The sequence below is a fragment of the Meriones unguiculatus genome, chromosome 16, assembly GCF_030254825.1.
Source record: "Meriones unguiculatus strain TT.TT164.6M chromosome 16, Bangor_MerUng_6.1, whole genome shotgun sequence".
In the NCBI taxonomy this organism is placed as follows: domain Eukaryota; kingdom Metazoa; phylum Chordata; class Mammalia; order Rodentia; family Muridae; genus Meriones; species Meriones unguiculatus.
The window spans coordinates 54,837,805-54,863,072 of NC_083363.1; the positions used below are offsets into that span (position 1 = coordinate 54,837,805).

Here is a 25,268-nt window from a genome sequence, read left to right on the forward strand (position 1 = left end):
ATTTTCTTCCTTCTAAATTCTAATTTGAATACTCAGATGTTTCTGAATTATTATAAAATTGTTATTGAAATATTTTCAAACACTAGTAACAGCAGCATCTTATTATTTTGAAATTAATTTTTACTATTCACTTTAATTTTTATCACTGAAGATAAAAAGTATACACACACACACACACACACACCTCAAAAATACATGATGATTTAACATCCTCTCAACCTTAGCAGTAGAAACTCTAATAGCAGATGCAATGAAAACAAGGTTGGTGCAAAAAGTGTCAATTTAATTGTGTAGTTTCACTCTATTGGTAGTTTTTTTGGTTGCTTTATCTCTTAATGTGATTAAAACAAATAGAGAAATCTCAATAAAAGAAAATTAATGATGGAGGATATGTGCATACTGTCTATCACGGTGAGGGAATCCTGGTTGTTTGTTGACATCTCTATGCTACCAAGAAATTATAATGTTCTTTGTAGTTTGTACTTATCATTTAGGAGCATAATGAGTGTAAAACACTTACTGTGGTTCTTAGCACATTACATACCTCTACTAAGTATCAAGTATATAAGGTTACTTTGATTTTGATACTTTATAAAGCATGGCTACCAAAAATAACTACATATGGTAGAGATCTCTATTTCTATGACCACTGAAAATTTATTTCAAGTTCTTTTATATTTCATTGTTCACTTTATTTTTAAAATACACATTTCCTATCCCAATTTTGTGTACTTCATAACCCATTGTTTCTCATTTAGATTTGCTCACTAGAAAGACTACTGTGAAATGTACCCACCTCTCAGGAACCCTGGCAGAAGGACCATATTCCTGTGTCCACAGACAATAATCTTCATCTATATTGAAGAGTTTCACACTTAGGAGTTTCCTTTCAAAGTCTGACTTTAAAACATTTAGTTTTGATATCTCCCCGATATATAGGGTTTATATATGTACTAATTGGCAAGAATTTTCATCCTAACACAACCCTCCTTGCATAGATGTTATGGTTCCATATGGATATACTTTGTGTGATGCTAATTCTGTTTTTCTCAGAAGTTCCTTGGGGTGATATGCTCCATCATCACAGGCATGGTCCCCACTTGGTGATACTATTTGGAGACTTAAAAGATGTGGCCTCACGAGAGGAATATGTGATTGGCGGTGGGCATTGACATGCCAGAGCTTCAGTCTGTCCCCAGTTCACTTTCCAGGCTTCCTAGTTTAGGTTCCCAACATGAACTCTCAGCTTGTTATCTCAGATGCCAAGTCAGCTGCCTCTGCTCTGACATCATGGGCTCTCTGGAACTGTAAGCCTGAAGAAAGTCTTTCTCCTGTAAGTTGCTCTGATCATGGTGTTTTGCATAGCAACAGAAAAAAACAAACTCATATGCGTGTGCACAGGGTGAAATAAATAGTAACAGATATTTGAAATGCATTGGATTATGTTTTCACATTTGGTTAGGAAAATTTACCTTTTCTATTCCATACTGGTCACTAGTTAAATACAAATTCATTAAGACCCTCTTATGTTATGGCCTTTTTATATAGGATTTAATGGTCTTAAAAGTTTGTCTAGCAGAAAATTTCTTCATTTTGACACATGTTGATGTGCAACTTCGGGCGAAACCAGGAGATGAACTATGCAGGAAATAGCCCTCAGGATTTCTGACTTATCCTTTGAAATACAAATTTAAATAAAACCAACCGTTTTTAATAGCTGTAATGTAAAATAATTGCAAATGTGTTAATCTGCAAATAATTGTGTATCCAGTCTGGGAAAAGTTGCTTTCCTCTTAAAGAAAGAGAAACTGTCTCGGCACGTTAATCAAAGCACGATGAAATTTATAAACTGAAAAACTCAAGACCTACTTAATTCACAGCAGACAGACAATGAATGATCATGGTGAACTAATGTTTGTTTATGACTTAAAGGAATTATTTTAAAAATTGAGTGCTATTCTATAAAGCTTCATGCTTTCATCATTTTTTGGCCAGAAATTTGGGATGTACTTTGCGTATGGTGAATTATTATTATTATTATTAAAATTTTGAAGAAATTGATTAAAATATACTTGGCTTCCTCTGTCACAGCAAGTCTCCCAAAAATGACACACAAAAGTGTTCCCTTTTAGTACCAAATGCAAAAAAAAAAAAAATATATTGATTTTTCTCTAAAGCATGTCATTTGTCATTTTGCATCAAAGCACTTTAAAACCTTTTAACACCACGGAAGTTGAAACTAAATTACTTCAAATGCACTTTCTGTGGTATAATTTCTTAAGAATATTTGATCTTAGGCACAGAATAATGATTGAATTTTATACACACTTTCATGAATTAAGTTTTTCCTTCAATGCCTGTCATGGTTTCTATGTCATAATTGCAAAGTAGTCTTTTTAGTTCATTCTTCAAATATAGAGTAAAGTATAAATTAAGGTGATTTTCTTTGAGAAGCCAAATAATTAATAATCTCTTATGTATTTTTGGAGGAAGTAGCCATAAGTACTTTTTGTCTACATATAAGACAAAAAAACACAATTCATATAAATTATAAATGTGATAATATAAATAACACTAATTTTGCGTATTTAATAGTAATATTTTTTAATAAGGCTCAGAACTTCAATAAAAGAAAAGATGATACACATAAAATTTCATTTTATAATGTCACCCATTATTTACATATGATAATAATCATAAAATTCTAAGGTACAAATTTTTTTCAGTCATGTAAAATCTACATTTTGGCCATTTATATTCATTAAAAATTAGCATAGTCACAGTAAAGTTGAAATTGATCTTATAAGCAGGATGCCAAGTATATGTTCTTAATGAGTCACAATTACTGAGTCACTGCTGAAAGTAGAAATCCATGCAGCAATGTTGCAGGCACATGTTTAAAACATGATAAGCTGCCTTTTGTCTCCTTAGTGAAAGTGCTTAGAAAGATAGCACTGTCAATTTCTATGTATTTCTTAACTTTCTCAGAGGCAACATCATACCCATTGACACCTCATAGCTCTGATGTATTCCGTTTGTCCCACTGTGTCATATTACCAGGTGATATGACAATTCTCTTATTCCATTCATCAGTTCAACTCTTACTTCATTTTGATTTTAGTTTACAGTTTATAGATATCAGTTTCCGTATGAGAATGTTCTTATTTAGGATAGAATGAGATTGAAGTTATCAAATCACACCTTTATTAAAGCTCAGTAGCGGTTTTGACTATTGTTCTTCAATGAACAGTGGCAAGCACTTGCCAGCTGGTCTTAGCCAGATCAGGAGAATGGTCTGGCTCCTGGGAAAACCTTCTGTGAGAAGTTTGCCTTTTGGGTCTGAGTGACAGTGAATATAGAGTACCAGAGAGTGAAGAGCAGAAAACTGTTGATTCAAAGCTGGACAGTTTCCCTCATTCAAAAGACCAGGAGGTATGTGTCCTGATGCCTTGGACAAGGAATGCAGCAGATTTGCATATGAGCCCAGCCAGCCAGGAGCTTGTGACTCTGATACCTGCCTTCCTGAAAACTACTGGAAACCTGGTGAGAGAACAGGAGCTTTCCTTTACAGTTCCTGACAGGCATTTTTTTCTTTCTATAATTTCATGCAGTTACACCTGTGTGGTCATTGAGAGGATTTGATGTCTAGAGCCCCTGATCTTTAGGATATTGCTTTAAAAAAAAATAAGCTTTTTAGAAACCTACAACTGTATGTTGTTTGTGATGAATTCTGTAACTAATTCCTGAACATTTGTAAGAATCTTTTGTTTGCTAAAACCTTATTGTTTGTTTGTTCATTTGAAATTTCTGAGTCTCTCTTCCCTTCTGACTATACTGGCATCTCACGAAGCCTTGGAAATGCAGTCTTGAGTGTTATAAGTCTATGTATTTGTAATATATTTTAAAAGTGCCTAATACTCAATGATGTCAAATCACTTTATTATATAACCTAAAACTGACCTTTGATTCAAAATGGTTTCTCAGCATACACCTTCAGAAGGCTCATTCTGCATATCCCACAATAACAAGGCAGACTGATCAAGCAGAATCTAGAGAGAACCAACAGGCTTCTCCATGCATGAAAATGCCACAACACCACTATTCTTTATGTTAACTATAAAGTTAAAGGAAAACACAGTGGAGTATGTTCTCATTCCTGTGTATGAACTTCCTCAAACCTCAGCTATTAGTTAAGTCTGCATTCACATTCCCATGTCATTTTTGAACGCCAAGCCAATAAAATTAGCATAGCAATTAATCAGAACTACTAATATCCAACAATATCTAATTCTATCAGGATTATCTAAAAATTGTAGGATATTTAGTCACTTGTAAACAATGCTGATTTTTTTTTGTGGGTCTAGTGTTAGGAGCATCTAAGATCAAGATCTCAGCACCTTGATGTCTAGCAAGAGGTTGTTATTTATATGATAGAGAACATTTTGCTGTGTCCTTACATGATCTACAGGATGAGCATGCTGTTGTATGTCTTGTTTTAAGGGCTTGATCTCATACATGTTTGCAAAAACTTCATGTCCTGACCGCCTCACGTAGAACTTAGCTCTATCCAGCATATATAGAAGTCTTGGGGGGTAGGTAAGTGCATGACTAAAATATTTTTAAAAAACAATGGAGATATTGTTAGAGGACAGCTAAGAAAACCTAATAGATAGTGCTTGCCATGAAACAGGATAGCAACCACAAAGTCAGGAAATGGGAAGTAACAGGGAAGAGTTACCCTTCTGGGTTGGCAATCTATACCCCTATTAGAAAAGAAGAATGTTTCAAATTACTAATGTGTGACCTAGGAGAACAAACTAAAAGTGACCCAAAGGAAATTATGTTTTAAAAAATAGAAAATGATGTCTGTCCTGTTTGCCCTTCTGAATGAGGATTAAGATTTTCTTGTTAGGGTCCTCCTTGTTGTTTAGCTTCTTTAGGACTATAGGTTTTAGTAACAGGACAAGAGCCTTCTATAGAGGGCCTCTGAAAGACTCTACCCACCAGGGTATCAAAGGAGATACTGAGACTTGTAGCCTAACATTGGGCAGAGTGCCTGAAACCTTATGGAAGAAGAGGGAGATAGAAAGACCTACAGGGGACAGGAACTCCACAGGAGAACAGAGTCAAAATAACCTGGGTCCAGGGGGCCCTGCAGAGACCTATACGACAACCAAGGACCATGCATGGAGAGGACCTAGAAGTCCTGTTCAGAGGGAGCCCATAGGCTGCTCAGTTTCCAACTGAGTTCCCTAGTAAGGGGAGCAGGGACTGTCTCCGACATGAACTCGGGGACCAATTCTTTTATCACCTTCCCCTTGGGGAGTGCAGCCTTGTTAGGCCACAGAGTGCAGCCAGCCTTGATGAGACCTGATAAGCTAGGGACAGATAGAAGGGGAGGAGGTCCTCCCCTATCAGGGGACTAAGGAAGAGGTTTAGGGAGAAAAGAGGGAGGGTGGGGGATGAGGGAGGGGGCTGCAGCGGGGATACAAAGTGAATAAATTATAATCAATCAATCAATTTTAAAAATAGAAAATGAAATAATAAATTATTAGCAAAAATCAAAGTCAAAATTATTTTTTTTGCAAAATTAATCAAAACTGACAAATACTTAGACTATGAATTGGCTGCAATTAGTAACATGGAGACATCACCACCAACCTTATCTTTACAGAATTATGGCAGAGTATTATTTGCACCTGTATTCTCACACATAAATCTCTTAGACTCAAGGGGAAGATTGTGAAAAAAGCACAGGTTCTCAAAATTGACTCAGGAAGAAATAAAACATCTGAAGTTACGTACAAAAAGCACAGTTATGAGAGTTAATTATGAAAACTGTAAGGACACTGCAAAGTCTCAGATGCAGCTCTCTTGCCTATTGAATTGCACCAGATATTTGAGAGCAACTCTAGCAGTGTGCACTATCTGCTGTGCAAGCATGAGAGTCTGAGTTGATTCCCAGCACGCTGTCAGGACCAGGTACAAGCTTCTGTAATCATAGTGCCCGGAGGCAGACAGGCAGATACATGGATTTCGCTGGATAGCCAACCTAACTAATGCAGTTAACTCCAGATTCAGAGAGGGACCCTGCCTCAAACAGTGAAGAATAACTGAAGAAAATACCTGACACCCACCGCTGGCCTCCACACACATGCCTGCAAACATGTACGTATTCCTGCATACACACAGATGGTGTGATCCTGTTCATGTCTTGTGCAGGCACCCACACTACTCTGAGTTATGGGTACCATAGCAATATTATGTCCAGAGGACAGTGTTTCGCAGCACCCTTATATTCTCCTCTGGGCCACTCTAATTTATCAATAAAACTTTTAGGCACATTTTTATTCAAACAGAACCTGTTCTCTGCTGGGTAGGCAAGGAGAACTTCTTCAAATGCTGGTCTCCAGCAAACTGACCTTTCCCTTACCATTCAAGACTCTGGTGAATTAAACACTGAATTGCGGTGACCAGGGTTCACGGTTTTCTTGCTGGCTTACTTCAGCCATTATTAGCTCATGGCTCCCATTATCTACTTCCACTTCCTTTGGCCTAGAAGCCCTGTATCTGTGCAGCTATATCTTCTGTTTTCAGGTGGCTGACCCCTTACACAGATCACTGAATGCTGCCAAGACGACTCGGGTGACTGCCTTTATCAGGACAGGTAGTCAGGACATCAGTTCTGGCACCTGCTGAGCTGGGCAGTTCTAGGAGCGGACAGGGTCACTGGGACTCAGTCCTTTGCTGCAGACAGATCCCAGCAGGCAAACAAGATCAGCCGCAGCATGTAGGCTGTCTACCACAGGATATGTAGCTGTCAGACCTTGGCTGCCATCACTATTCTTAAAAGACAGGTCCAGAGAATATCCAAGTATCAAGGACGGGCAGGACCGCTTGGGTGTCCAGGAACAGGGTTCTGGTGTTCTTGAGCTGCCAGAAAGTCACACTCCTTCAGTTAAGCTCTCAGAGCCACCATTACCAAACCACCGGCCATCCTGACTCACCCTGCTCTCATTTTCCCACCCCTGTACTCTGCAGCTTCTGCCTTTGTCATGTGTGCTTGATATACACTGCTGAAATTATGTGAGCAAAGACCACCCAGGAGAAACCTTTGGTGTGCTGATACCGCATCACTAGAAGAACCGCACAGAGGCGCTCCCGGAACAGCACTCAGCACAGGAACGTCTTCTGACACTTTCTTCTCCCACACCTGGTGTGACTCTGAAGCAGTCGCATCTCAGTTTGACTCTTCCTGCCCCTAGGTCTTCTGGTGGTCCCCGTCCCACCTTCCAGCAGAGTGCAGCCTCCAGGTGCCACCCTTGATGCAGAGTTGTAAATTAGGCAATGTGTCAAAGACGCTTGCTCTTCTATTTCCAGTTCTGTTATTCCTCCAGGCAAAAATGTAAAATAAAATAAAAAATAAAAAACAAATACAACATCTTGCCTTTCCTCCTTATTTTTTTCCCTAAATATTAATTTTCCTCCAAGCTCTCTCCCAGGCAAGGCTACTAGACCTTCTAGATTTTTTGTCTGCAATGAAAACAACTTCAAAAATATTTTAAAACACCCTCAACTACTTTGGTTCCATATCCAATTATTTTGCTAACAGTAAGTTTTCTTTTCATGTCTGCTGTGAAGATGTTTTATACTGTTGAACAAGGAAATATAATTTGTTAAGGGCTATAGTTTCCTAATCACCCAGCGCCTGTATCTGGCCATAACTTATTGCCAACACATTAGCATCTTTTTTATTGTGTCATTTTTTTCGTCTCTCTTCTTATGCCGTCTTTTCTGTATTGGCCAGTCTTCTGTCTGCAGACTTCTTATTGCTCATCAAGTCACACTATAGGTTTTGTATTGGACTCTAAAAATTTTAGGAGCTCAATTCTACAGTATCTCATCCAAGGTGTTCCCATTTAGAACCAATTTATACCTCCCACCCCCTTTTCCATGCTCAGTAAGAAAGTGAAAGGGAGGAAGGAAGAATGGTTCTCATAACTTCCCCCTAGTCAAAACAATTATTTTCTTGGATAGCCCTAGGCCTTAATCTTTCTTTCTTTCTCAGATTTTGTCATGTTTTGTGTAATTACATAGCATTTTGTATATAAGAACCCTTTCTGCTCAGTGAAGTTGTTAAGTTTCTAGAAATTGTTTAAATGGAAGATGCTAAATCTCCTGGGTTGCAGATGAAAAATTATTATTTCATGTTCCTTCTTTGATTTTATGGAAAAAATATTTATTGAGTAAAATTTAGTTTATGGCAGTTTATTGTTATGCACTGTAATAATTAATCCTTAAACATTCTCTTTCCTTTCCTTCCTTCCTGATTATTATTGTCTGATTATCATTGTCTGTTTGGTTAGATTAAAAGTGGTTCTTTTTGGCAATGGTTTTGCAACTTTCAAATGGGTCCTTCTAGATGTAAATTGATATTTTTTATATGAAATTAAACTGTTCTACTGTACTCAAATTAATTACTTCCTTTCCTGTCAGTACTCTTCGATGATGATGAGATGAATACCTGAGTATCATCGTTTCAGCTCTAATGATACAGAAATAATATTTTTGTACCTTCTCTGTGCAACTGCCTCTATTTCTTCTGCTTTGTTTTGATTCCAGTACACAAAAAGTGGTAACAATTGCTTAGTGCTGTGTTCCCAAAGCATACAAGAGTAGATCTCTGAATTCCTGCTCACTCGTAGAGGGAGTCCAATCTTTGCCAAGTGTGAGGACTGGAGTCTCACTTGAAAGGATCAGGGGTCATGGCAGCTAAATAGCTGTGTCACCTCAAAGGAGAACGGCCAAAGCCCAGCAGAGAGCACCTTCTAGGTTTGGTTCCCAGGCTGAGGCAGATCTCCTGCCCCTAGTGAAAAGAAAAAGGAATGGTCCTCTTGTCTGAAAATGGATAGATCACTGGTGGAATCCATTTGGAAATGTGACCATAAAAGCAAGTGTCACATGTTAAGAGGGCTTTCACATAAATACTCGTGAAGAGCTCATATTTCCTCATTAACCACGAGGAAAACATGGAAAATTAGAACTCTCGGATGAGAATTTCTTGGATTGTTTAATTCTTGGATTGATATACTGGCCAATTTACAAATATTTATGTGGAATATTATTTTCACTAACTGTGAATAAGTTTTCGGGTTACTTTGTCTCTAAAATGTTTTTTTTTTCCTTAATGTAACCCTAGACTCAAGATAAGCAATTATTTTTGTCATTAATTTATGTTTTATTGATTTCAAATCAATTAAAATGTGAGAATCGGGGGTTGTTTTCCATGTAATAATTTAAATAATTTCTATAATATTGATCACAAGACATTGTAATAAAGAAATAGTTCCAAAAATTGTTCAATGACCTCAAAGTAGTTGACATACACATTTAGTTTTCCTGAAACATGAATGAAATATCTTCAAGCTACTTGAAGATATTAAAGACATTGAAAACACAGCCATGTTCAATATATTACATCTTTAAAATCTTAGAATTTCAAAAATAGTAAATGATGGTTAAATATGAAAGACACTGTTGTGTTAGAGGGGCTTAATTTTTGTGTGTAGATGATTTCCTTAAAGAAAAGATGTGAGAAAGGCTGCCAGTGATACAGTTTGCTTTCCATGATCAGGTGATATCAATTCCTATTTTGGAGGACTAAATAAATAAGGAAGCAGAGAGAAAAGGTCTTATTGAAACAATTTTTGTGTTGACTGCTTTCAGAGTATATATTCAATTAAATTTCCAAAAATTAAGGACATGATATATGCAGCTAATTACATAATTATTTCTGATATCTTACATTTCAAACAGGCCTTCATTTTAAACAGAAGACTTCTGAACTGTCACTCAGGATTGGCTCCTAACGCTTCAGCAAACAGAGAGGCTATGATTAGCTGCAACTATGGACAGATTAGTTTTTGTTAGTGAGAGCAAGCCATATGCTGTTCACTTACGATTTTAAATATTCTCTCCTTCATAAGATATATTTTCAAATTATGCATTGATGATATGCAAAACAGGTTGATCTTTATATTGTTGTAGGAAAACTTTGCTAAGTTTTATTACTAAAAGCATTGACTGTTTATGTATGTAAAGCACATAAGCCATTTTTTTCTTGTGTTTCTAACTTTATACTATTCTGAATCTTTTATCCTTGTCATTAAATAAAATATAAAACATACATTTCAGGGCTAGAGAGATATCCCAGGTTACCTTGCTTGCTCTTCCAGAGCACTCAAGTTTGGTTCTCAGCACCTGTTCCTGGGGGCTCCTTAGCACCTCCAACTACAGCTCCAGCAGATCTGGTGACCTCTGGTGGCACTCATGGGTACCTGAGCACATGTGAGAAAGACACACACAGACACACACACCGCGCACACACACGACACACAAACATACAGAATAAACATTTAAAAATATGTATTTTTATATTCCTTCTAATATTATTTTAACATTTAGTCTGACATCTAGTATATTTATTGGTTTGAAGAAACTTTGCTGTTACTTGGGGAACGTTATTTTTTCCGTATGATGTGTGTTTTGGTTGATTACTTGAGTGAATGGTATTTCCCATGTACCGTTGGTCTTGGCTCTCTTTCAGGAAGTAGGAAGAACAATCGGCCTGGAAGCCTGACGTAGTCTCCAGCGTTTTGTGTGCGCATGTGCAAATGTGTATTCGTGGGTGGATGTACATTTTGTAACTTCCTAATGGTAAACTTTAAAAATCCGTAATCATTAGTTATGCTTAAGACCAATTATACTTTTCCTCTCTCTCAATGTAGATATTCTGTTGATTTTGCCTTCTAGTTCAATTTTGTGGGAAAACTGCTTGGACCAAGAGGAAACTCCTTGAAGAGGCTACAGGAAGAAACAGGCGCTAAAATGTCTATCCTGGGCAAAGGATCGATGCGAGATAAAGCAAAGGTACTGAGCTTTATGGTTGCCTCAGCACATTTGGGAGGCTCCGGCAATGAGGCACTGTTTACAATAAAACCGGGGCACTGTTTAGAATACACGGGGATGGGTTTCCCTGTTTCCCGTGGGGTTTCTTTTCTGCAACCACACTGCTCCCCATTCTGATTTCTTCTCTTCTTCAGCCATTGGCCCTGCTTCCTCCTCAGGACACACTTCCTGTATCGCTTTTTGTAATTCCCCTGGTAGGTTGCTGTTATATTGCTGCATTTTTTTTTTTTTTTTGATCCTTTGTTGGGATGGTTCTCTATATTGGTCCTCAGGTTTTGTTTTGTTTTGTTTTGTTTAATTCCCTAGTTCGACATTTTTCCTTCTTCTATCACACAGTCACATCCATTCTCTCATCGAGTTTTCTCCTCTATTTCACCATGATCTACTTAAGTGAGGTTGCTCCATATTTATCTGAAAATGTAAGAGAATCCTGGTTATGCCTTTAAGGTTTCACCTGACCTGAAGGCAACAATAAGCTAAGGAACATTAAGTTTGATCTTTGTAATAATTTATTTCACATATGAGCTACTTAACTGCCCATTTTACTAAGCGATAACCAATTTGTCAGTGTCAGAATTTTGTGTTTGCAGAGATATATTTATAAGGAGCCCTTAATTCTTTTTGTAAGCAGTGGACTATGTACAGTTGCATCATGTGACTAAACTATAATTTTAAAATAATTTCATATATTACATTATTATGGGCAATGAAATGTTCACGTGTTTAACAGAGTGACTATGAGAATTCACAGAAAATTATGTATGGGTTTTATCTTTGAACTATTAAATATAGATATTTTTCCTATTTATTTATTTGTTACAATTTATTCACTTTGTATCCTAGCTGTAGCCCCCTCCCTCATCCTCTCCCAATCCCACCCTCCCTCCCTCTTTTCCTCCCATGCCCCTCCCCCAGTCCATTGATAGGGTAGAACCTCCTCCTCTTCCAATTGACCCTAGCTATCAGGTCTCATCAGGACTGGCTGCATTGTCTTCCTCTGTGGCCTGGTAAGACTACCCAACCTCCCACCCCATCACAGGAACGTGATCAAAGAGCCAGCCACTGAGTTCATGACAGAGACAGTTCCTGTTCCCCTTACTAGGGAACTCATTTGGAGACTGAGGTGCCATGGGCTACATCTGTGCAGGGGTTCTAGGTTATCTCCATGAATGGTCCTTGTTTGGAGTATCAGTCTCAGAAAAGACCCCTGTGCCTAGATATTTTTGGTTCTGTTGCTCTTCTTGTGGAGCTCCTGTTCCCTCCAGGTCTTTCTATCTCCCCCTTCTTTCCTAAGATTCTCTGCACTCTGCCCATAGTTTGGCTATGAGTCTCAGCATCTGCTTCAATACCCTGATGGGTAGAGTCTTTCAGAGGCCCTCTGTGATAGTCTTTACAGAAGGCTCAATGGTCTGCTCTTCCAGTGGTGCTGAGTTGAATTCCTATCAATTCCATGGTGTCTCAGGAGTCTATACTGGGATATGATGCCCTCTTTTGGCATGCAGGTGTACATACAGGTAGAACTTTCATATATAAATCTTCAAACACAGGTAAATGTAAATAAAAATATTTCTTAAGGAAAGATCTTCAATGAATAAATTAAAAATAAAAATGTCACTATACTGGTCAATAATTCATCACTCAGATATTATTTTATATTTTTTTGAGTAAACTTCTAGATATTGAGTAAGATATTTCTTTTTTGGGGGGCTGTTGAGTAAAAGGTATAGTTTGCTTATGGGTCCCAATCACTATACATCATTAAAGGAAGTCAGGACAGAAACTTAAATTGGGTAGGAACCTGGAGGCAGGAGCTGCTGCAGAGGTTGTGGAGTCTTGCTTACTGGCTTGTTCCCATTGGCTTGTTTAGGATGCTTTCTTACAGAACTCAACGCAGGAACCTGGCAGAGGAACTGAAGCAGAAAGCATAAAAGAATGCCATTTATTAGCTTGCTCCCCATGGGTTGCCCAGCTTGCTTTTTTATATAAACTATGAACCCAGGCTCAGGAGTGGTAATGTCCATAGCAATCTGGGTCCTCCCCCCCCCACATCAATCACTAATCAAGAAAATTCGTCTCCAGAGGCCAGTCTGGTGGGGACAGTTTTTCAACTTAGTTCCCTCTTCCTACATGACTGTATCTTGTGTCAAATGAACAAAAACAAAACCAGCATACAAATTGGCTTTTAAGTTTAAATAATTACTGTAGTATATTGGGGCATCCTTGTGTGCTTTCAAATAGAGCCTTTTCTTCAGTATCTCTCCCATGCTTGCCCCATTTGGTAATTCCACAGAATCTTATTTACATAAGCCACCTACTTTAACTTTGTACAGAAATTTTCATGCTGACTGTATTTCTGGATTGGATATGCTGTTGATAGAATGTACAGTGTATATTCTAAACTTGAATATCATCTCATGGTAAAATGAGATTTTTGATTAATTATCTAAGTCAAGGAGTAAGTGAATAAGTCACAAATGTTTATTCTATTCCAACTGTGTTATCAAGGGTAAATTCAATATGTGTTTTATAAAATATTAAACACCATTCCAGCTTTTACAAAGCATGTAATTGAATTATACAGCTTTATCTTTTTAGTGTTTCTCTTAAAAACAATTTAGAAAGGGTTGCTTGTTTGCATAACAGAAAGGTAGAATGACAGATTGGTTAAGATTTGTTCACAGACATTGTGGAGGACCTTTAACCCTTTTGGTTAAAAAAATAAGGTTTTAAGATTTATTCCAGAATCATGATAAAGTTAATTATAGTTAGCTATTATACAGTAATATAGAAAACAGTTGTCGGTGTGTCAGAAGGTTCAACAAATTGAATATTTTTTTATTATTTTGTCAGTGATGATGATGGGGAAATGCTACTTTTTACTTAGTTAAATTTAAGGAATACCCTTTAACCAAAGAAAGAAAACAAACAAATCAAAAATAATTTTTTGTGAAGATCCAGCCAAATAACAATAGCATGAACCCATTTTCTAGTCTTTTGCCACAGTTGTCAGATCCCAGATTATAAGTATATTGTACTTATAACAATCCAAGAGATACACTAAAACAAACAATTATTGGCTTTAGCCAACCAGTGTGAGTCTTGTGTGCTAGACCTGAAAAAATGGTCAGACTACAGTCTAATGCTCTGGACTATCTTACTTCGATTTCAGTGTACTTTTTTTACACAGATATAACAAAGAAAGCAATGATTCAAGGAAGATTGATTGAGTTCAGAAAAACATGTAAATAAATAAACACAAGGAAACACTTACTAAATATTGACACGGTAGCCCTTTCCCAGAATTTTTCAGGACAGACCAATTTAAACACAATTGCTTGGCATGTACTATGGATTCTATCTGGGAAAACACGCAAGCAAGAGAGAAGGTTCAGGGTATCCAGGACAAATGTGTTCTATAGCTATAATCTGACACCCAGCAAGAATAAACATGTCTTATAAATCGAATGTAAATGTTTGTCACAAGAGACATGAAATCACATCCAAGAACAGTCCAGGGAACAAAATGTACCTGACGGTAAAAGCCCTCTGCTCTTTTTACCTGGAGTCTCAGTCACTGCTCACTGTGGGTCATTCCTTTGACCATGTTACAACAAACAATACATTGTAAATTGCTAGGATAACTGTATTCTCGGAGAAATACAAGCAAAAATAATAAGCAGCATGTTAGCTTTATATCAAAACACCTCAAGAAAATTAGCTGACAGTTTAGAATTTTTTTGAAAGTCAAATTCCTTCATAAACCATATGGCTGGGAAGAGCAACCACAGGGCTGCAGGTTTAATTGGCAGTTGCTTGCACAGAGTCTTTATGGTAACTTATTGTAGCTCCAGACAGAAGGCTGCTATTTTTAGTGGAGCGGATAGGAGATCATTGAAGGGGAACTGAGGGCAGTGATTGTACAAGCTGATGTTCAGACAGTGGAGTAACAAGTATATTATTCCCAGGAAACACTGTCAGAGGGGTTAGAGAAAACCAGGATGGCTAAACATACCAGGAGAGACTGAAGAAAAAGGAGCATTATTAAAGCTCCTGTTCTCTTCTATTAAGGACCTGCTCTCCATAAATGGAAATTACAAATGGCCATTGCTAACAAATGACACTGTAGTGAAAGTCATTTTTTGGCAAGTCCAATAAGAAGGTTGATAGACAATTTGGAATACAGTCTTACAACATGCTAGAATATATGTTGAAAGGAAAGGACTTTGGCATGAGCTTCATCTGAAATATAATAATTCTTGAGGCTAACTTTAATTCTTTGATGTGCTAATAACATGGGTGTTTTCTGTTCCATTACTATATCTTCTGCATTTGGTGTTGCCTGCATTAGTAAATCCTTTCTGATTTTGTGGCAAGATAGATTTTCATCAACAACAAAATGAACTGAAATCCTTCAAAGGGAAGTGGTTGCCTGGTGGGCATTGCTTGGGTAAGCCTCAACATCTGGGGCTTCCACTTGACATCAAAGAGGCTCATAGCTTCTCAGGTCCTGCAGGGCAAAGCTCTACTTGTTGATTGTCAATCATGCTGTGATTGGCTACACAGCCACTTGTGTGAGTCCTTTAATATGTGTAACAATTTGTAAGCCTACAGACAAGCGTTCAGACACCTCACCTTACACCTTAGCTACGGCCAGATACACGGGCAGGATATCAATATTTCTTTCTTAAAGTTCCTTCTATAGAAAAGTGTTCCCTGTTCAGCATGCCTTCCAGAAGCCATGCAGCTTATGCATCTCTGTTGGGTGACATATCCCCTGAGTTCATGACAGGCGAGGAAATATAAATTACAAATGGGTCAGTTTGGAGTCTCATTTTTTTCACTGTATTCTTCTGTCTCTTTTATCTCAACTCTAAAGGGTTAAAATGACAGCCTGGGCTTTCCCAACTGAGCAGTAGTGGTAGATAAAAGTACTAGGCACTGAATTATGAACACATATTTTATGAGGACAAAATGAAATATGTCTTTCGATGTTGAACCAATATATTATTTCAAAATATGATATATTTAGACTCTAGTAATCAAGTAATTATAGGGATTAGGTTTTAGTTAAAGCTAAAATATATCATCATATTTGAGAAATACGATTTTCACATTAGTGTCTCTTCTTTTTATGTATGAGCAATTTGTCATTCACTGCACTGTACCATGACCTTAGAATGAAAAAGGAAAGAAAACATAAATCTATCCAGGCTGAGGGTATCTTTTATAAGCTTCAATGACAGAATATGAGGTAGCAATTTTTTATTTAGTGTCTTAAATTACTAAATTCTTCTATTCTGATTTCATTAACAGCTGGAACAATTCTGTTCAATTATAACCATGACTGTGTTGTTTAATTTTTCTGAGACAATATAAGCAAATGTCCACTCACTTCGGACCTGGCACCCAGGACAAAACCAAGAAAGGACCCCACACAAATCTCACATAGTGAACCAGGGAGGATTTCAGAGTCACGGACAAGAGCACAGCGGGCTCAAAGCACAGCTCACTTGAAAAGCTCACACCAGCATGGCTGGTGAATCTCCACAGCAGCATCCCAGGAGCTGCCTGCCTGACCAGCAGGTGGCCTTGGCCACTCAGCTTCTCTCTTCCCCAGCAAGTGTTTACTGGTGGCATAACCCCAGACAGGAACATCCACAGAGTTGTAAGTTTTGGGTTTTCTGAGACTTATAAATTTTGTTTCTTTCATGGCTCCTTATGATCTTTCCTCCTCACCCAAGAAGGAACATTTCTGTCTGGAGGACATCACTACAAAACAAAGATCCTTTAGAACATTTTCAGGGATTTAATGTGTATCAGTAAACTATTTGTCATTCACTATTTGGACTTTACCCTTGTGTCCCAATATGAGTGAAATGTGAAAATTGAAGAATCAAAAGTCTCTTTCATCTTATTATAGTATGTTTTTATTTATGAAACTATCTAGAAATATAACAATAAAGAGAAAATTTTAGCATTTTATAAAGCCGAACTATTATAGTTCCTTAAACCACCAATGAAAGCTATCTTCTTTTAATCATGTACTTTTTTCTGTCTCAAAATGCTACAACAAAAACAAAAAGAGAAAACAACCTACGATAGAAGCAAGTGTATCTTGGAACATCTTGAGAGTCACTGTTAAACTTGAGACTCAAGGTGAAAAACAAAAACAGAACCAAAACAAACCCAGCAGGTCCAGTCAGGGGCTAGCATATATCCTGAGGTACTTTCTGCCTACAACCCATCAGGGGAAAGCTTACATTCTACATATTTCCTGTTCATGTACCTCCCACCTACACGTGATCAAGGACATCTGGTACAGCTGAGTCAATTAAATTTGTTTTGGGGAGCCAAAACATTTTGTTTGTTATTTCCCATAAACCATAGCGTCCAGAATTCCAGGAAGTTATCTGTCCTTGGGCAAGTGGGGCTTATAGCTTAGCTCTGGCCCCTTTCTCACACTGTGAGCACTTTTGGAACTGGCTGAACATTCTTTGCTATTTTTTTTCTCAAGAAAAGTGGAGTTGGCCTGTGTTACCTTTATATCTGAGTCAATTTACTGACTTGTACAAAACAGAGTGACAGGAAAAAGGCTGTGCAGCCATGTCCTCAGTGGCAAGGTTCAGGTCTCATGGAATCCAAAGCTGCCTTGTGGGAGTCAGAGATGAGGCTGCCTCCTGGGAAGACGGCTTAAACTACATAGAGCTACCTTGAATAAGTACAAATAGAGTGCCGGTGAGTATAGCTCTTCATATCTTCACAGTTCAGGATTCACACTATTGACCAGAGTTTTTTAGATTCTGGCCCAAAACTATGATCCCATAAACCCTAAAACAAAGGCTGTATCCTTTTTTATTATTATTAATCTATCTAAATTCCTGATCCAGAGAATCCATTATTAATGGTGATGATGATGTAATACTAATATTATTATTAATAATAACAAATGTGATTACTATACACCAGAAAGTTCTACATGGTTGATTATGCCACAAATTACTACTTTTATATTTAAGACTCAAAACCTTTCCACAATGTTAACAATTTTCAAAATCTCAGACTTGTTTTCTTTTTATATGTTAGCCGTTGAGTATTGGCAGTTACTATAAATATGTAGATATTGGGGCATTTGTGTGCCTTGGGTAACTGTAACCTACTGACAATTACTACAGATGTGTAACTATTGGAGTGCATGTGGGGGTGTCAGTGATTGTGGGCTTTGGGTAGTTGGCTTTGTTTTAGGTTGTGGTTATTTTGCTTTCGTTTTGTTTTATTTTCATGTGCAGCTCACCTTGAATTTGACAGTCTGGCCAAATGATTACAGCACATGGGAAAGTGACACATCAAACTTGCCAGGCAGGGACATGTTGCCAAAAGGGTCATTCTGAGGTTTCTGCAGGGAAAACAGTAGGGAAGGCATAGCAACAGAACACAGAAGGCACCAGTGTGAACGTTTTAAATAACTTAAAAACCTGGCATAAGATGCTCTGCACTCTGCCCAACGTTTGGTTATGAGTCTCGGCATCTGCTTTGACACACTGCTAGGCAGAGTCTTTCAGGGGCCGTCTGTGGTGGGCTCCTGTCCTGTTACTTCTTTTCTCCTATTTCCAATGTCCATCCCCTTTGTCTAAGTGAAGATTGATCATCCTGAAGAAACCTGATAAGCTAGGATCAGATAGGAGCAGGACCTCCCCCATCAGTGGGGACGTAGAGAGGGGCAGGGAGGAGATGAGGGAGGGAGGGTGGGATTAGGAGGGAATGAGGGAGTGGGCTACAGCTGGGATACAAAGTGAATAAACTGTAACTAATATAAAAATAAAAATTTAATTAAAAAAACTGGCATAGCTCTTTTTTTTCTTTCTTTTTTTTTTTGGCTTTTTAAGGTTAATGGGCAGGTGGCTCCAATTTTTCTGTAGGGCTTCTCGACTTTATTATAACCATTTTATTAGAAAGTGGCAGTGTCACCCGGAATCTGGATGGAAGTGAGTGAGGGGGTGGACTCTACCATGCAGAGGGTATTGCCCCATTCAAAACTGGAGCACTTTTTGTTTTGGTTTCTTTTGGTTTGGTTTTAGTTTTGGTTGTTGTTTGCTTGCTTCCCTTAGTTCTCCTTTTTTGATCAAGATTCATCTTTTTAGGATTTGTCTCAGCTCAGAAATTATTCATTTAGCATTTGTGTGTGTGTGTGTGTGTTAAAAATTCTAGTTGGTTTTGCCATTTTATTTTCCATTCCTTACAGAAGTTAAAGCTAGGAAAGGATCAATTTATACAAGACACACACCTGACCATCAAGTACCTTTAATACATGCCTTCATTGTACTCAAACATATTTCTTTTTGGTAGTTTCTTAATTTAGAGAAGATTATCCAAACACATTCTAAATCAATTTAGTTCTATTGTGTATATTCACATATCAATGATTTGTTATTGATTTACATACATAAATATATTACATTTATCACATACATAATTACTACCTTAAATATTATCAGTAATATTAGTAGATTTTAATACTTTATACTTGTCCTAACTAGGGTTATAATTGCTATGATGAAAGACCATTACCAAAGTAACTTGGGGAGGAAAGGGTCTATTTTGCTTATACTTTCATATCACTGTTCATCATTGCAGGAAGTCAGAACAAGAACTCAAGAAGGGCTGGAATCTGGAGGCAGAAGCTGATGCAGAGGCCATAGATGGGTGCTTCTCACTGGCTTGCTCTCCATGGCTTGCTCAGCCTGCATTCTTATAGAATACAGGACCACCAGCCCAGCGATGGCTCCACCCACAATGTACTGGGTCCCCCCATCAATTCCTGTTTAATAAAATGCCTTACAACCAGATCTTAAGGAGACATTTTCTTAATTGATATGCCCTCCTGTCAGATTAGGTATTCACACATCTGTACACAGAATCACACACACACATAAAAGTTAATTAATGTTAGTGTATATTTAAAGTAATTTTTAAATTAATCATTTTAATTTACATGTTTCTGTAGTGTATTATGTGATAACTCAATATCTATGTACAGCCAGCAGTTATAAAACTGAGAAAGCTAATTAGGTTTCATCAAGTTGATATAAAACTATCTAACAAAATACATATCTCTTTGGTGCTCTCTTCCAGAACATGATGTATAGTGGTCAGTAAAAATTTTATTATTAGCAAAACTATCCCATCTGTTCATCATCAGTAGTATGATGAGCAAACTTAGAGCAGATGTAATTTTTCAAGTTCCATGTTACATAAGTTTACTGAACCTCATGAAAATATTCCTGATTTTAATATGCGTACCAGTGTGTTTGCTTGAACCCAAATGTGAAAGAACTGTACACACATGAAGACATCATTCCTTGGAAACTGGATATCAGAAGATAAGTTTTCTTAAATGCCTTAGTTTATTTCTAATAAAGTAGAATATCTCTTTTAACAATTTTATGTATGATTTTAATATTGAACTGTATGAAGAGAGTTATGTAAGAAGTTAAATAATGAGGCTGGAGAGATAAGTCCATCAGTAACTTGCTTATCTTGCAAACATGGAGGGTCCCAGTTTGATTCTCAGAACCCATGAAAGCAAACAACAGCAACACTTCTAACCCCCGCCCAGTCTCCCGTCAGTCCCCTGCTCCCAAGCTCTGAAGAAGTGGAGGATGGGTCTGTCCTGGGGCTCACTGGCCAGCTAGCATACAGTCCTTGGCAAGTTGCACCCTACTGAGAGACCTTCTCCCAAAGACCAAGGGGTAGATGCCTGCGGAACAATTGAATTTGTCCTCTGACATTCACACATGTACACACACAGACAGACAAGCATTCATAAATGTTGCTTAATATTAATGTATATTTAAGGTGATATTTAAATTAACCACTATTTTCATCTACATGGCTCTGTAGTTTAATATGTGATAATTCAGTATCTATGTGCAACCACAAGTTATAAAACCAAGGTAGTGAATCCTCTTAACTCCTTAATTTAACTTTTATTTAACCCAGAATTTTGCATATTTTGACATAGTGGGTGCAGGATGATGTTTTAAGCATGAATGATAATGCTCATTGATGCTGCCCTTTGCTTGTGTCCTTTGTTAAGTACAAGCTCCCCTCTTCCAGCTCTTCATAAAACACACTGTGGAATGCAGTCCCCACACCCACACTACAGAACACAACACTTCAGTCTTACATTTGGGTAAGTGCTATTCTCCCTCCTCACCTCCCTCCCTCCCCCTCCCTTTCCTGGCCATCCTCTTTCAAGTTTCTAGTAATCAATCCCTTAGTAAACCTTGTGATGGGAAGTTTATTGTTATTTGGAGGTTTTCAGGAAGATACCATTAAATGATTTTTTTTTTTCAGAGTTGAAACTTGACCTCAGCATAAGCCAAGCTCTTTGAAGAGAAATTTGGGAAACTTGTTCTAGCCACTGTGAGATGTGCAGAGTTCAGTTAAGAGGACAATAGGTTCAGAGTGGAAAGGCTCAAGAGCGGAGTCCTATGCTCAACACAGTCATCATCTACACAAACTCAACCTGTGTGTTTCTCTTTAGCTGCAGTGATGTGTATTTGACTCACTATTCTATTACCTTATTGTTTTTTTCTTCACAAGTCATTCACAAGTTGAATAGTATATCTCCATCAGCCACAAATACTTGAAAATTAGACTCCTTAGCTGAGTAAGGTCAACAGGAAGAACTGAACAGTATCTGGGTGCTTGGTAACTTTGGCCAAAATGCAGATATCTCTGTGTACTTGCTGTCGTTTCCTATGCCACAGAGCCTGGGCAACGGCAACGGTGGAACGATGACCAGGTTCTTATATGAATGAATGAACATCACCAAGCACAGTTTTTTAATTTTATTTTTTTCTTATCAGTTACATTTTATTAACTCTGTATCCCAGCCGTGTCCCGATCCCTATTCCCTCCCAGTCCCTCCCTCCCTCCCTCATCTCCACCGTGCCCCTTTCCAAGTCCACTGATAGGGGGGACCTCCTCCCCATTCATCTGATCCTGTTTTATCAGGTATCTTCAGGACTGGCTGCAAAGCCCTCCTCTGTGACCTAACAGGACTGCTCCTCCCTTCAGGGGTGGGGAGACCAAAGAGCCAGTCATTGAGTTCCTGTTAGAAATCGTCCTTGTTCCCCTCACTTTGGGAAACCAATTGGTTACTGAGCTACCACAGGTTACATCAGAGCAGAGGTTCTAGGTTATATCCATACATGGTCCTTGGTTGAATGTCAGTCTCAGAAAAGACCCTGCACCAAGCACATTTTTAATAGTTGTCTGTGTGTCCAGATTCAAAAGGAGGAAATAAGAAGGGCCAAAACCAGTGAATTGGAGGAAATATGTGGACATGTCTTTATTTCGCTGCACTCTCTGTACCTTTGCACTTGACTTTGATAACCTGGCTGTGTCTGATGCACTGGCTGTCCTCTGTGGATAACAAAGAAGGGTTAAGTTTCTTAAACTATGTACACAGACACCTCCCATATATGCACAAAAGAATGAAGGTATTTTTTCAGTTTCAGACATTGATAATATTCAACATTTTCGTGTTCTCAAATTATTGAGAGATATTGAATCTCCAGCAACATTGCCAATATCTTGATTACTTCAATTTCATCAGAGTCCGTAGTCACTCCAACCAGTGAAGGAGGGTAAAAGATGCCACATAATATGGCTGGCTATACACTGAGCAGGCATGATTTCCTGAGATGAGTTAACAGTTGCATGATTCAAATCATATACATTTTATTAAGATATTTTAAAGGCTATATTTAATACTAATCTAAAACACGAACACGTGTGGTATACATGTGCATAAGGGTGTTCAAGCCTATGAGTGTGCATGTCTGGTATCGTTTTACTTTCCATGACATTTCTTGATTCTGGAGCTTGTTGATTTGGCTGGACTAAGTGGCTCTGGGGCCTACCTGTCTGCCCACTCAGCGCCGGGATATTGGATGTGTGCCAAGAAGCTCAGCTTCTCTCTGTGTCCTGGAAATCTGAACTCAGGTCCTCCTCGTGTTTATGCTGTCAGCACTTTACCAACTGAGCCATTACCCGAGCCTCAAATGCTTACCTTTCCTGGTTTATTTTACTTTGATACCAGGTCATTGCATCCATTCCATTACTCTGGGTAATTTATATCTATCAGATGCTAAGATTGACCATGTGAAGAATTCTGATGCACACAATGATATTTTTTTGTTTTATCACAACCATTATTAAGGCCTTTGTTTTAATCTCAATTAACTCCTTTCTGTATACCTCTACTGCAGGTACCCAATAAGCCATTAAATGCTTTCTGTTAGTGTCCTCTACTATCTTTTAGAATCTCTTAACTTAATTTCAGTAGTGCACAGAATAGCCTTATTTCTGTGTTTCTCCATTGGGTCCCCTGTGCTCTTCTGTATAGCAGTAGTTTTTGTGGCTCAAGGGGCAAACTTTATTGTGTAGCCACATCCCGACTTTCTTATGTATTATTCTTTAATAGCAATTTATTTTCTGGTTTGAGCTACTATAAATGAGACTGCTATAAAGATTAATGCATATTCCAGTGTGAGAAGAGTTTTTCACCATAGAAAATTTAAGAATTACTCATTCAAGGTTAAGACATAAGAATCTGCATCTCATGTTCATATTATTAACTTCATTACGACTATAATTTCTGAAAATGTTAGAAAGTATTCCTGAGGTATTGGTTACATATTGGAAATCTGATTTGAGTATAGTTTATTAACACATATTATTTCCAGGAAAGACTATAAATTCATATTTTATGTGTGAGTAATCATTTTAAAACAAAGGTTTGAGAGAGTTCTTTCTCAGCAATTCCCTGAATAAGGAGACCCATAGCCTGGGATACACTTATCAGTTTGATTCCCATGTGAGAAAGACTAGGTTTGTTAGATAAATGAAGCCACCTTCATCAATTTAAATAGAATACAAATTGATTTCTGAAGTGTCTTATATTTTCATGTAATTATAGGTGACACTTCTAAATTCTAAAACCAAGAAGAATATTCACCTTTTTCTGAAGAATAGCACTCTAGAGTTGATCATGCAGAGATTTACACTTTTATACAGGGTGTTTCCCCAAGAATTGCAGCAGACTAAGCAGGTGCTGCAAGATTCTTGTCTCATTACTAGGGAGGTGGAGGAGGGATGGCGAAATCTTCATTTCCTCCCTTGCTGAATTGGGTTTTCTTGGCTCTGACAGCTTAGTGATGGGATGTTCATGCTCTGCTTTCTCTTTCTCTCTGCTGGGAAACTGAAAAAATTCCATGAGTTTTGCTGTGTGTCTCTTGTTAGGATTCTAATATTAGTTTTTGTTACTAGGGAAAGTTATAGGACTTGTTTCATGTAAGAATATCCTTTTTTTTTTTTCTCTCCCTCAAACTTACTCCTTCATAAGCTGATTATATCTACAAATGAATATTCACTTAAATAAAGAAAATGGAATGCCTCATATAATATTAATAGAATTTTATCCATGTCAATATAATCTATGAGATTTGCATCTCAGGCAGTTGCTTTTCATATGGAAATCTTGGATATGGGTTTAAAATGAAAAACACCCAAATCTCTTAATTTGCCACATTCACTTTTGCTTTATCTTCACAGCTTTGGCTTCTGATCTTTTTTACTTTGTGCTGGGTTAGAGGAGCCAGTGCTAATGAGCTACTCAGTTATTCATGGCATGCTTAGATAATTAGTATAGAGAATGTTTGTCTTCTATAAATTTTTGGATGGAAATTGAAATTAACTTCTAAACTTGCCTGTGATTTCTTACAATACCATTGACACAAAAGTATTTTGAACTTTGTACCTCACAGTATGTTTTTTCCTTGTGTTTTTTAATTATTTTTTTATTTTTTTATATTAATTACAGTTTATTAACTTTGTACCCCAGCTGTAGCCCACTCCCTCATTCCCTCCCAATCCCACACTCACTCCCTCATCTCCTCCCTGCCCTTCTCCAAGTCCACTGATAGGGGAGGACCTCCTCCCCTTCCATCTGACCCTAGCTTATCCGGTCTCTTCAGGACTGGCTGCATTGCCCTCCTCTGTGGCCTGGTAAAGCTGCTCCCCCATCAGGGGGAGGCAGTCAAAGAGCTAGTATGGTTACTTTATACAGACAGAAAATATCTGAAACAGTTACACAAAAGAATACTAGATGAGTAGAGAATGTCTTAAAAATATTTAAAAGATTACTGGAAATCAGTAATTGCCATTGGTTGGTGCTTTTGTTCCCAAATCGTTTTCTGGGCATAGCCATAATATTTTATTAGAGCCACGATGTA

The 25,268-nt window shown here is 37.8% G+C and overlaps 1 protein-coding gene across 3 annotated transcripts in view; it reads left to right on the forward strand.

Annotated features, from left to right (window-relative positions):
• Window positions 1–25,268, forward strand: part of Khdrbs2 (KH RNA binding domain containing, signal transduction associated 2) — a 469,930-nt gene that overhangs the window by 149,866 nt on the left and 294,796 nt on the right. For all 3 annotated transcript variants that reach the window (XM_021646488.2, XM_060369817.1, XM_060369816.1), the window contains one exon: window positions 10,813–10,929. In XM_021646488.2, coding sequence (XP_021502163.1) covers window positions 10,813–10,929 — 117 coding nt within the window. The remainder of the gene's footprint in view (window positions 1–10,812; window positions 10,930–25,268) is intronic.